Below are 14163 nucleotides of genomic sequence, written 5' to 3' on the forward strand. Positions count from 1 at the left end.
GTTCTAGAAAACTTTTATATTAATTCAATAGTAATGCGGGTAACTCCCATTTGAGAAAGGATTTTAAACGTTTTGGAAATAAGTTCTTTAATTTCGTGAAGCGCGTGTCTCTGATTTGCGAGACAGTGAGAAAGAAAGTACACGCGAGTACCCCGGTGTAGATAAGTCTGCTCTATCATTGATATTGATTATCAAGGAGTCGATAACATGCGTTCAGAGGATACTTATAATTATATGAGTAACGAGAATGATATTTAATATTATATATGTACGTACGCATATATTTTATACAAATGCATATTATATGTTATATATAATATGCGTATATATTATTATATATTATATATATGTATATTTATACATGTAACATATACATATATATAATACAATGCGCGAACAATTGCATAAATAAGTGCACGCCATTAACAATTAATGAACACTTAATTACATGACGATTATTAAACATTAGATTCGTTGGAGAACCGAGAATTACGTGCCTAACGACATACCTCAATTTAGCTTCGTTTTATTCTCCCTCAGTGCGTTTGCAAATTGAGATTTTATTGTGGTTAAGTTCTTGGATTTAGTTACCAATAATCATATTAAAACTTATGCAAATAGATAAAAACAGCACGGAAATGCCAAAGAAAACTGAGAAAGCACGATATAACGTGTTGTTAATTCTAATCATTGTTACAATACAAGTTTGGCGAGCAAATTCTATATGTTCAAATTCAATTTTTTAGAATTACTTAATACTTTCAAAATAAAAAAATAACAAGTTTTGATTTAAATATATTTTTCCTATAATTACAAATATATATCCAGTTTTCGTTTTGAAATAATTTTAAATCGTTTGAAAGATTCATCTTTATTTTATTTTTTAATTTGGCAAGCGCACTTTGGGCTACGCTTATAAGATGATTTCTCACGTAATCTATGGAAGTTAGTCTGATCGTTAGCGGAATGCGCTGTAATTATTTTAATTAACGAAGAAAAACGCTTATACAAATCCGCGGACTAAACGACTTTTCCTATTCGGAGTGTGTGTTGCTACAGATTGATAAAATAATTCTTGCTAATAATACGAAACCCGAGAAACTTTTCCGCCGCTTCGCGAGCAAAGCAAAGCGGGACAAAGTCTTTCGTGTTTTTCCCTCTCTTTCCCTTCGATAGTATACGGAATTTACGAAATCATGTAAAATCCAAGTATGACTTTTAATCTATAAATCGCAAAGAGAGAGAGAGAGAGAGAGAGAAAGAGAGAAAGTATGGCAGTCGTGCCAGTATCACACAACAGCGATACGTGAATGGTGCTAGAAATATTACCTTCTTTTTATAGAATTTTTATCAAGTTGCCAGAACAGAGTATTTAATAGTTTAATGTGCCCTTAGGGGGACAATAAACTTCTATCTATTTAATAGTTTAATGTGTATTAAATGTTAGATTGGGAGATATTTTATTTCGAAATTGGAAAGTAATATTATTAAGCTAATGTTTCACAGCTCCGATATTAAGAACTCCATTAAAAGCGCTTTGGTAAATTTACATTTGCGCAATTCTTGCGATTTTAAATAGCCCGTTCTATTCGAATACTGCCAATACTAAGATCCCGGATATCGTGGCTTCTAGTATCTAAGGACTCGTTTATTTCTTTTTTTTTTATCATCGACGAATTCTTTTTTCTTTTAGAAAATATAAGCGCCGCTTTTTGGAGCTATGTTAAGTTGCGAAATAGTAAAAGAAAACTGCGTGCCAGATTTTTACAAGATCATTATTATATCTTTTACGTATATTACTCAGTACCTGGCTATGGTTTTCCATGCAACGTGGCCGTTTTTCTCAAAAAAAAAAAAAATTTTTTTTATTGATACACACTGCGCGAACAAGATAAACGGTCAACAAAATTTTATCGTTATAACCTGAGGAAAAATTTTATTCTTCAAATAAAAGTGTCTTCAATACTAAAAAATGACTTTTAGGATTCCTTTCATGCTAAGGATTTTACTCCTATGGAAATTTTGATTTGAATTAAAATGTTATCATAAAAGAACTTAATTAATACATAAGAAGATAATCGAAACTATTTATTTCGTTTATTTTTGTATTTTCAAACAAGACGGTTGCGATTGTGTCTTATGTTCAAGATATCGTAATCATACACATTTCTTAGATTTTATTTTAAATCTCGTTCTTATTTTTCATTGGATATATAATTAGTAAAAAAAGAAGGTAGGTAATTTTTTAGACAACTATTTTATTACAAAACTCATTAATATTACGCGGGTCTCTCTCACCTACCTCACTCACGAAATTAAATCAATACACAGCAAATACATTTTTGTATTATAAATAAGAGTAAGAAGGGACATGCAACAACGGAAATAGTCTTACAGAACCTTATCAATAATTTTCTTAAGAATATTGATGAGAATCTTCAGGATTAATTTTATGAACCTCTGAAAATAAAAAAAGAATTACGTTTAATTATCTTCTCGAATGATTAAAGATAAAGTGGCGATCCTGTGAATACTCACACAATGATATTGTTGATTGGAATGTGGATTAGCTTAACAAAGAACCCTATGAAGCCCATTATACAGAAACCAATCGCAGTAGCAATTGCAATCTTCTGAAATTCTGTAATAGATAAAAAGCGAGTTGCGACTAATCGTCATAATCGTTGTTTCATATTCACGTCATCAAAATTAAGTTTACCTTTACGATCTGGCTTGGTGCATCTTTTGACAAGCCGGATGCTATCCTTGGCAAACTGACGGCCAGGTTCGGTGAGCTTCTTGATTTGATCCATGGCGATTGGGATACTGCGAAAGAAATAGAAGTACAGTTTCGGAAACATCTGATCAGCCAAACATAAATATCTAAAGTATATTCCAATTTTCAGACGTTCTTCGAGCTTTCATATTGAGCAACAGTGGTCGACCATATTTTATGATAATACTATAACAGTAAATCTGTTTTTTTTTTTTTGTAGTTATACTTTTTGTACTTAAAATAAAATAGGCAAATAATTAGACATTGCGGAGAAAAAGAAAAGTGCTGAAAAGTTGATTGCAAAACACAAATTTACTATTACATTCGTGTCAAAATGTAGTCCATGAAAGATACTATATATATTCTTAGCATACAGATACAAGATGTCTATATTTTCATATAGTAAATAAAATCTGTATTATGAGAACCTCTAACTTTTGTACGTAGGCAAAAAAAAAGTATTGATCGACCATTTTGCACAACACTACAAATCTTGTGTCACGATACTTCGGTTCGCCAAAAATATTTGATTCGTATGTGAAGTACTCTTGGGCATCAATGTGACAAATGAGATCTGGGTTATGTCGGGAAGTTCGAATCTTTTCACAAAGAACCACGCAGGCAGATACTCGTCTCGCGAGAAGAGAACAAAATTCGTACGCAAAGATATAATCGAACAAGACAGAGATATGCGATACTCACGTTACGCGTTCCACACGAGCGCACCGCACGAAATGTCGTTTTTAATGAACGTTGGGACGCACGGCTCTGCGCGATGCGCGAGTACTCAAAATACGCTACGTGGACGGTGCGCTGTCAGGACGTCACTTCCTCACGATTGATGCTGGCACTGCTGGCAACAGCGGAGCGCTGAGGCGCCGCGACGCGGCAGTCATTTAAACACCCGTGATAAGATCTCAGTCGATATCGCTGCACGTGGGGACTCAAAGGGTATAATGAATACCGTCCTAAGATTGATATGCAAAAACGGGTTCTTTAAAAATTGTCTGAGAAATCAGGGAATCTTCTATTTTGTACTTTTACAAAACTTGTTGTTTTGGTCGATTAGATGTGGTTCAAAGAGCAAGATAGATTTTTTCGAATGGTTCCTACTTTTCATTCCTTAATTGAAAATTAAAGAACTATTTTTTTTTATAATTACATATAAAAATAAGAATACACAATTTTAACATTTATACGTGTATACAATAAGGAAAAGTTCAAGCATAATTTGTCTCAATATAGTTTTGTAACAAAAATTCGATGTAACGTGAGCTCACATGAACGAGAAATGAAGTTCGCGTCAAACCATTCATGAAACCATTTACAATGACAATAGTCTATCATTAGCGTAATGAGATAGATTACGTTTTCGTAATTTATCTCGTTAGATAAGCAGCGATACGCTTATAAATTTAGGCGCGAGGATTGCACGCAACGTCATTAATATCTGTGTGAAAATCGTGGAAGCAACATGACGCGAATCAGTGTCGCTTTTTCGCTGTTATGTGCTCTGTGCGGCATAGCATCCTCCTTTGCTTTTGTTTTCGAGGACTGCGGTAAGTGCGTACTCTATAATAATTTTGGAGAATTTTTCTCCAAGAAGAGGCTATTTGAGAAAAAAGCCGAAGACTGATTTATTAAGACTGATTCAGTGTTTTTACCTGTTGTTTGCCCCCAAAGGCTCTTTGAACCCCTGGGCTTCCAAATAAATTTCTTGAAAATTCCTTACCCAATTTTTTTTCTCTGATTTTTTTTCTCTTCTTTCAGAGAAAAAAAATTGGGTAAGGAATTTTCAAGAAATTTATTTGGAAGCCCAGGGGTTCAAAGAGCCTTTGGGGGCAAACAACAGGTAAAAACACTGAATCAGTCTTAATAAAAATTAATAAATTAATGCGGAATATAATTAAAGCCCCATGACTCAGAGAACCTCTCCCTATTCCAAAGTATCCTGAATCACGTGAGATGTTCTTTTTTTACTATTTCTTTGGACAATTTAAAATTAACTTTATTTGAATAAAAATGTAACTTTAACGTATTAATAAAATATATAATAGATAATAAATATTAGTATAGATAAGTTTGAAAACTGAAGGAATTACATTCATTCCGACGTATTATTAGCTTCGCTATTAAAAATTATTTCTAGATTTGTCACAGAATTTGCAATCAAAAAGTAATTTTAAAATATCCTGTATATTATATTGGCTTTCTTCAGTTTCTTTAAAGCATTGATAAAAACCATCCATTATAAAATCAGTCATTAATTTTGATCGAAGGAAAGAAAAAACAAGTACAAACAACAATTAAATTCGACTAATTTCATAAAAATGACAGACGATGTATAAGAATCTTATGGAATCGCTCGAAAATCCCTGTCGCAGTAATAGCGTATTATTAATTGTTCGGCTTTTATCGTTAATTATAAATTGGAGGGAGAATTTACACAATGAGAAATTCTTTTAATATCCAGACCGCCGGAAGCTATTAGCAACATTACACGTTAAGCTACTTAATTATACGCATGCTTTGGATGTTCGTCTTGATTATATATAATTATGTTGCAGCTCACACGTAACTTTCTATTATCATGATATGTAATTACAGCAAATTAGCGATATAAAGAGAGATCGCCTTCACGCGATTCGAACGTTTATGCGATCGTTGATTAAGTTCATTAATTTCAATTACATCAAATTATTACAAACAATGCAATTTGCAAATATATTTATAATGCAAATCATTTGTTTGATGATAATGTATACCTAATAAAATTTCAAATCTACTTCAGGTTCGGAGTTAGCTAAGATCAATGAGGTCGAGATTTCAAGCTGCGATGTGTCCGATGAGAAATGCGTGTTAACCCGTGGCGAGGACATACACGTAAAAGCCAAAGTTACGCCAAGTTAGTAAAATAATAACTAGTAAGAAAATAATATTTCAGTCGCGCGCATACTTTTTTTTAACGTTATTAGAAAAAATTTGATATTCCTGGGAAGAGCATTGTATGTATAATTATCGATAAACTTAGAACTTTAAATCGTAATTTTACGATAAAGATAAATAATTTTACTTATAAAATATCAATTAAAAATATCGTATTAATATATTTTTCTGCAGACACAGATATTACGGAAGTAAAAGTATTTGCATATGGAGTGATACTCGACGTGGCTGTACCCTTTCCCCTGAAAAAGCCTGATGTGTGCAAAAATCCGGATTCCGGACTCAAATGTCCTTTGAAAAAGGATCAGGAGGTTAATTATAAAGCTACGTTCGTTGTGGAAAAGAAGACCCCTACGGTAATTTCGCTTTGAGTCACATTGTTAATCTACATTTCTTCTCCTTTTTCATCTATATTACTTATTGTTAGTCTAAATTTTCCAAATTTTTTAATTCTTAAAATTTTAATTATTTCGTTAATAAAATCATCTCCGTTTTGTTTAGTTGAGCGTCGACGTTATGTGGGAATTTAAAAACGAGAAAGACGAGAAGATTATATGCATAAAATTCCCGGTGAAGATTGTATAAGATGTAGCTGGTACTTTTGTAGCGACTATGACAGATTATTATCGAAATAAACACGTTACACGTTACTTGCGTTAGTTTTTAAACAATGGACCTCGCTACATTTTCAACGCATGTCGATACAAACTTTACGATTAAAATTGTTAAAATAAACGATAGAAAAAAATGGTCTCCATAACACTTGTATTTTTAATATTCTAATATTTTAATACTCTAGTCTTTTTTAAATACTCTCTCTCTCTCTCTCTCGATGTTCATGCGCATTTTTGAAGCAGCTCGCTTCCTCGCTTGCGAGATCGTTCGCAATCGCGACAAGCAAAAGTAAGAACGCCAAACGAGCGATCGTTCTCTTCAATCGCTTAATTGATCATTAATTCCGGCGCTTAACGAGAGGTCCGAGTTATTCACTGATACTACGTTTACGCGAGCGTTACTTTTGTAGTAACTTACGATATATAATTCCTTCGCGTAAACGGGATTTTTCTTCGCGTAAACGGGATTTTGTAGTAACTTACGATAATTTACTCCGCGTAAACGAGTAAATTATCGTAAGTTACTACAGAAGTAACGCTCGCGTAAACGTAGTATATGATAAGTCTTCCCGCGCGATTAACTTATTCGGAGTAGAGTAGTAGAAATCGCGCAGGCAAGAGACGCGAATTCCGAGGTTATATATCTCACGCGACAGGCGGGACAACGATTCTCTTAAGATTCGGATATATCGCGCTTCGAAAGCATTTATTTCTCATGCACAAATTCACTCACCGATTACGGCGTGCTGCACACGGAGACCCGCCAAATCACAGCCGGGAGGATGACACGTACGGCGTCGTCGTCGTCGGTGTCCAGCACGACATTCGGCGTTCATTTCGCTCAACGACGACATTTCCCACTCGTTGCACACGACACGAGAAGGAAATATTCGGCGTGCGTCCAGCTTACAACACACACTCCGTAACTGGATTTCTTTTCGTTCGCGAGAAAGAAATTATACACGATCGACAACGTCTCGCACCGTCGCGGTCTGAATTCAACGCGTCACGTATTTACGTGCGTGACCTGCGTCGCTTGCGCGCGCAGTTACCGCCGAGCCGCCGACAGACGTCGAACGCGATTGGCTCGCGAATCGAGCCCCCGGGTCCGGCCAATCACGTTCCGCCGCTCCGAACCGCCGACGCGGCGGCGCGGCGCAGCAGCGTTAAAGGTGCCTTTTCATGCTGACGCTCGACGCTTGATTTGGGCGTCAAAACTGGTCACGTGACCAACTTCATCAATAAGAAGGCGAAATAGCATCAGATATGCGAGCGTCAAAACAAGCAATTGACTGAAACGAGCGTCAAGCGTCAAAGCTGAACACAGTTGAGCTTTTGCCATTTGACGCTGGAATTAAAAAGACTATCACGTGACCTATCACGTGATCAAGTTTGACGCCCAAATCGAGCGTCGAGCGTCAGCATGAAAAGGCACCTTAAGGCCCGGTCTACAATGGATGTCGGAAGTCGGAGTCGTAAGAAATTGACCAATCACAATCTATTATTCTCCTTGCGGTCGAAGAATAATGAACTGTGATTGGTCAATTTCTAACGACTCCGACATCCATTGTAGACCGGGCTTGTCTACAATGGATGTATTAAGTCGTAAGTCGTAAGAATTGGCCAATCACAATCGAATTTGAGGAGAATAATCGACTGTGATTGGCCAATTCTTACGACTTACGACTTAATACATCTATTGTAGACCAGGCGGTAGCGGCATACATACCAGCAGAGAGAAACCTCTCTCTGATACCAGACGCCATACTAGGCGCTACGGCGCTACCGTTGAACGTTGGAAACGGCGTACCTTCGAAGTCGGCGTGCGATCGATCGTTCTTGTCGGCGTGCGGCCTTGCCGCTTGTTTTCTTCGACACTCGGAGTACCTGCGGAAATCATTCAGAAATAATGTCATAAAATGAAACGTTTTGATTGGATAACTCATGACGCGGCGTCGTTATGCGACGCGCGACGCGTATAGTGGGAACGCACCCTTATAGTGTCCGTGCTCCGCGCGTGCCCGTCGCCGTGCTCCGTGCTGTGGATGGGTGCTGTACATACGTGTGTTTCGGAACGCACTCCTTCGTGCGATTGGCACCCCTGCTCCTCGTTTTGCCGGAAGAATCGACATCGACGCGCTCAAGAATTCGCAAGTGTTTAATCAAGTGTCTGTCGGAACGAAATAACACGAATGTGCCGTGCGAATCGCTCGCTCGAAACGGAGACGTCGAGGCGAGGATACGACAGTCGACAAATGTGAGTGATTTGCAGTTTCGTTGTGCATTCGCGGGCGATAATCGTTCGTCTTGCCATGTATCTAAATTCTCGAATAGTGTGTCGTTCTTTGAACGCTGTGCCGGGCGAATTGTAGTGCGATATCTATCTCCGATTCTCTTCGAAGGGGGAAAAGAGGGTCGAGTGACAACGTGAAATCGTATCGAGTGATTCGGAGTAATAGCATATGTCGCCGTGATACGTACTACAACGCCCGTTCGTTAATACTTTTTATTTTCGTGTATATATTTCGTGCCGCGTAAGTTAACGATCCGCGACTTCTCGTCATTGTGCGAGGTACTAAATGCAGTGTTACATTCGCGAGATTTATCGTGCTCGATCCCGTATTGTGCGTGCGATATTTAATTTTAATTGTATTTTTCATTAATCAACTGGCGTGTCTTTACTGGTCGTTCACTTGATTCGCGTAGTGTATATAGCGTCGCACCAGGTTACCGACGTCTTCGAATATTTCGTCGTCGTTAACGTAACGCGCGGTGATGAACGCGGAACGAATAGGGGCGATCGTCGCGTCGTCGCGATTCTTTCACGGAACTGCACTTCCTTCCCATGGGTACGACCTCGGCGAGGTGGGAAGGTTCAGTACCCAGTACGAGGATTTTACCCAAGCAAAACTCCTCGTTCTGCTTGGATAAAAATCTAAAAGACGGGGAAGCTAACGTACCCCCTCCGTCCGCTGATTTAATTGAACAAACGAACCGCAGCCGGTTCGTTGCGTTTGCTTCGGGAGTGTCGTATATAAGTATTCGGACTAAAGGACTTTTTCAAAGCCCATTTGAATGGGCTTTATATAAACGGGAGTGTCGTACAGTGTCACGCGAGAAAGATTTTATTTATAACTGATTAATTAGTCCGCGCGCGATTGTAATTGTAATTTATTAATTTATTATCCGCGAGTGTTTCTCGCGAGTGTCCTGTGCGGTGAGAGGAGGAGGAGAAGGAGAGACCTGACGTCCTGACAGGAGGAGGAGGTCCGACAGAGACATCGGGCATCGGCGGAGCAACCTTGGGGTAAGTGTATCATCTCTCTTAGCTACATAAAATTAATAATTTGTTTCCATTTATTCGAATTGTTTTATCTTGATAAGTTAAAAGTAATTAAAAAAAGAGAAATATCATCTAAAATTTTATTCTCGTAAAGATCTTTTTCGGTAAAGATAATTGTATTGCCAAATATTTTATTGAAAGACGAATTAGAGTACATGTAAGAATTATTTTTTGAAATGTTGATTATTTTGCGCGCTTCTTTAATTTGAATCTTATGTTTGTATGTTGCAGTATCATCGTAGCTACGTGGCTGAGTAACTCCGCCTGTTGCGCATCGGGTGTTGGTGAGTCAGAAATTTTTTTTTACTGAGGTAACGAATCTACGAATATGTATATAATTAAATATAGAGCAAATGTATCTCGATACGTGTCAAATTATGACAATAAATTATAGTATAAATGTATTACATCTCGTAGATCCGTTGCCTTAAATGGATAAGCTAAAACTGCAATGATTAGGGCAAATATTTAATCTTGGTGTTACCTGTTTATTGTTGTATTTGCGATTGTGCTTGAGGAAATACTCGCACACTTCGCACGCACCGAGCTTTTAAAGAGCTCATATTATCGTTTATTTTATTGCGAATTATGTTTTGACGAACTGTCGCGTTCTATGTAAATAATTTTTAAATAAAATTTTAAATGTTAAATAAAATATATATCAAAATATTTTATCGAATCAAAATTTTATTTCGCGAATTTAAATATAAGTAACGTACGCAGTAAATTAAATTTTTGAAATTTTTGTTACGTAAATTAATTCTACTTACAATTAAAGTAATGATTTTGAAAATATACATTTTTTAGAGCCTTACATACTGTTAAATAAATTTTTTATTTCGATTTCTTCATAAAATAATTTTTATATTTTTTTTTAAACAAAAAAGATAAGAGTATAAGAACAATATTGTGTTAGGTGTTGTAAAAAAAACATCTAATCTGTAGATAGGGAAAAATTATTAATTAGTTAGGATGTGTTATTTATACCCATCTATTTCTTTCCATATATACATATTTATCCAAGATTAAATATTATACAAATCGATGCAAAAAACAATATATAGATATAATGAATAAAAAAGGTAAGAAATATTTCGATTTTATTATGCAATTTATTTCATAGAAAGCTCAATAATGATTTTAATTAATTACTCAAATTTATTTCAACAAAGCATCGATTTTACCCTAATTTTTTGTAGCCCATCCATCTAGTTTTGATTGAGAAATTGGCTTTATGCCAGTCAAGTAATATATGACGTGAGATTGTTAAATATTCTATCGAGAAACGTTGAAACTTTTTCAATTACTTTAGAATTAACACGAATATATATCAAAAATAATTTTGATATAGAAAATGAAAAATATAACGAGATATATTTATATCGATTATGAAAGTTTATAAAGATTTGCATATAAGTATTATTCAATTATAATAATGCGATTATTCATTAATTGTAATATCTAATTATAATACCAATTGTGTGAGAAGTTTCTTTTTTTTTATCTCACGTTATTTATTCTGTATATCTCACTTGATATATTTTCAAGATACGTACTGCATGAACAACATGCACAATATTACGCATCTTCATATTTTCGCGGTCGGTTTTCGTGATCGATTTTCGCGGTTGGTTTTTGCATTGAGAAATTTTTCGTTATTAATTTTTTAATTTCATCCATATTATAAATTTTAATTTTTCGCGGAATATAATTAAGATTAATATTCATATAACGCGAAGTAAAATTTTTTCTATAGTTGCAATTCCAAATTAAAAGAACGAGTCACAAAGAAACGGTCAATCCGTATTTTTACGCACATAACGGAACCAGTGATAGAAATATTTTTTAATTTAATGTTGCGTAGTTAATTTTTATGAATTGATATTTTTTTATAAATTAATTTCTCGGTGTGCATTTTTCAATACAATCGATACTCACATATAATTCGAACCGAACGTAATGTTATCTGTCGGGGAAAGGTCGGGGAAAGGTCGGGGAAAGGAATGATCTGACAAGGAAAGGTATTTTTTCCTTCTTATTGTTCTGGTCGAAATGCGATCAGATTGTATAGGGTAAACTCGGGTAAGATGGCCATACAGGAAAGATGGCCCAACCCATGTTTATTTGATGTTTCATGGCGAGCTAGATTGAAAAAACATAGGTTGGCCATCTTTCCTGTATGGCCATCTCATCCGAGTTTACCCTATGGCCAGGACACAAAGGTAGGTCTGATCTGGCCCGAAGAAAGAATATTGGATAAGATACGATAAAGGTAAGTGGTCAACGTTGACCACAATGGACTACAATGCATAAGGTAACATACACAGAGAAAAATAATCATTCTACAATCAAGGAAAGCATTTACTTATTTTATATTATTTTTTTTAAGCAAGCTTTTTTACAACAAATAATATTTTCTTAATTACTAATAGTTTTCAAATATCTTGACACACAAGTCATTGAAAACCAGAATATTGTTTTGAGTAAATGTAATAAGGTACTTACAATGACTTTATGAGGTAGATTTGTGGATTAAGTATTTGATAAAGTTAAGTATCCGCAAATCTACCATAAAGTCATTGTAAGTATTACATTTACTCAAAACAATATTCTGGTTTTCGAAGATTTGTGTCAAGATATTTGAAAACTATTAGTAAGAAAATATTCTTTGTTGTAAGAAAACTTACTTAAAAGAAATGAAATAAAATAAGTCAGTGCTTTCCTTGGCTGTAGAATAATTATTTTTGTGTGTACACAAAAAAAATATTTTTGATTTAAAAATATTTTTAGTTTCGACGTGGAAATCTTGAAATAAGATTATATTGCGTTAAACGAAGAAAACTTGCTTAAATGAAGTCATTATATAGTTCAATCAAGAAAAAAAAAGTTGAAATATAAAGTTGAAATTCTTATAAGAATTTTCTTCGTTTAACGCAATATGCTCATTTCAAGATTTCCACGCTGAAACTAAAGATATTTTTAAATCAAGAATAATCTTTTTTTTCTGTAATACAAAATAATTTGATATATCTGTTAATTTGCCCAAAATGGAGCTACTTTCTTTATATTTCCTCGCATATGAGCGAAAGATTGAAAAACTCCCAATTATAAATCCTACACAATCGCGTGTGTTAAAACCCCCAAACAAGTCCCTTATAAATCGTGTCGCGGTATTAAATTTATATTTGATTGTAATACGGATAGGTAGGGAAATGAATAGGTAAGACTATAGATCGGAATACGGGTAGGTACACTGAGAAAAAAAGTTATTAACTTGACTAAATGTGTTCAACTGATTACCATTTTTTAAATTAAAATATTCAAGTATTTAAGTCAAATTATGTCATGTTAAATTTAATAATGTCATATTTAATTATTTAAATACTTGAATATTTTAATTTAAAAAATGGTAATCAGTTGAATACATTTAGTCAAGTTAACAACTTTTTTCTCAGTATAGGGATACAGGTAGGTAGATAAGTATGCGGGCAGGTAGGGATTCAGGTAGGCAAGGATAAAGGGATATAACTCGATAGTTAAAAAAAAAATTGTAGACAAAGTAATAATAAAAATTTTAATATAATAATAATAATAAATATAATTATATTTATTATTAATATATATTTTTAATTATAACAACTCAAAAAGTGTTAAATAATACTAATTTTTATATTGAATAATTTTTATATTAAAAATTATTTAATATATTAAAAATTAGTAGGTATTTCATATTAAATAATACAAATTTTATAGACATTGTATTACACCTTATTATATTGTAAATATTGTAAATCTTATGTAATCGGATGCGTATAATGTATAATAAGACAAAAATTATGACGTGTTTGGTGAATTTTTTAAAACTTATTTTAAAACATTAGTAGTTTTTATTAAAAGTTTTTACATTAGTTTTTATTAGACTAAAAAATTGTTAATAAAAATTCGGGAGATCTTTCACTCAAAATTTTGTATTAAAAATTACTATTATAGCAAGTATTAGGTGTTTACCTATGAGGAAGCCATTATATCTACACATATATGTATAACGGAAACTTATCTCATATAGGTAAACACCTAATAATATCATTTATTAAATAACAGTGTGAAAAGGTTCGATGCTAAGGCAATGATCATTTACGTATAGAATTTTGCTTACGAAAATCGACAACACATTATTGTTAGATATTATAAAATAAATAAATTCAAGACTACATAAAATAAATAAATTAAAAAAAAAAGCCAACAGTACGCGGTGTTCCCAAACGGTCACCCATTTAAGTACTAACCACGCTCAACGTTGCTTGACTTAAGTGATCGGACGAGAACTTGTAGTGTACCAACGTGATTTGACCGTTGACGAAGGGTCTTTCTTATAAAGAGGTTACATACTTCTTTGTCAATCTTTGTTACATTTATTATATATATTTTTAAAAGATATATGCATTAATTTGTTATTAATATTAATAAATAGATATTAATATATT

The 14163-nt window shown here is 34.1% G+C and overlaps 2 protein-coding genes and 1 pseudogene across 3 annotated transcripts; 1 reads left to right on the forward strand and 2 right to left on the reverse strand.

Moving 5' to 3' along the window:
• Positions 1-2238: 2238 nt before the first annotated feature.
• On the reverse strand, positions 2239-3580 carry LOC112459410 (protein transport protein Sec61 subunit gamma). 2 transcript variants are annotated; one of them, XM_025023481.1, is made up of 4 exons: positions 3479-3578; positions 2720-2826; positions 2539-2641; positions 2239-2460 (listed from the first exon to the last, which is right to left on the reverse strand). In XM_025023481.1, exons 2-4 carry the CDS (start codon positions 2811-2813, stop codon positions 2451-2453), a joined length of 207 nt encoding a protein of 68 aa, XP_024879249.1. In that variant the 5' UTR covers positions 2814-2826; positions 3479-3578; the 3' UTR covers positions 2239-2450. The 2 variants fall into 2 exon arrangements, with proteins under 2 accessions (XP_024879249.1, XP_024879251.1); XM_025023483.1 differs by lacking the exon at positions 2239-2460 and having other exon boundaries at positions 2535-2641; positions 3479-3580.
• Positions 3581-3959: 379 nt separating this feature from the next.
• Positions 3960-6372, forward strand: LOC112459407 (ecdysteroid-regulated 16 kDa protein-like). The gene is made up of 4 exons (XM_025023480.1): positions 3960-4335; positions 5568-5681; positions 5897-6078; positions 6224-6372. The coding sequence occupies exons 1-4, from the start codon at positions 4251-4253 to the stop codon at positions 6305-6307; spliced, it is 465 nt and encodes a 154-aa protein (XP_024879248.1). The 5' UTR covers positions 3960-4250; the 3' UTR covers positions 6308-6372.
• Positions 6373-13916: 7544 nt separating this feature from the next.
• LOC112459459 lies at positions 13917-14037 on the reverse strand (annotated as a pseudogene).
• Between the last annotated feature and the right edge of the window lie 126 nt (positions 14038-14163).

This window comes from Temnothorax curvispinosus, unplaced genomic scaffold, assembly GCF_003070985.1.
Source record: "Temnothorax curvispinosus isolate PA1 unplaced genomic scaffold, ASM307098v1 QBEX01009828.1, whole genome shotgun sequence".
Taxonomy (NCBI): domain Eukaryota; kingdom Metazoa; phylum Arthropoda; class Insecta; order Hymenoptera; family Formicidae; genus Temnothorax; species Temnothorax curvispinosus.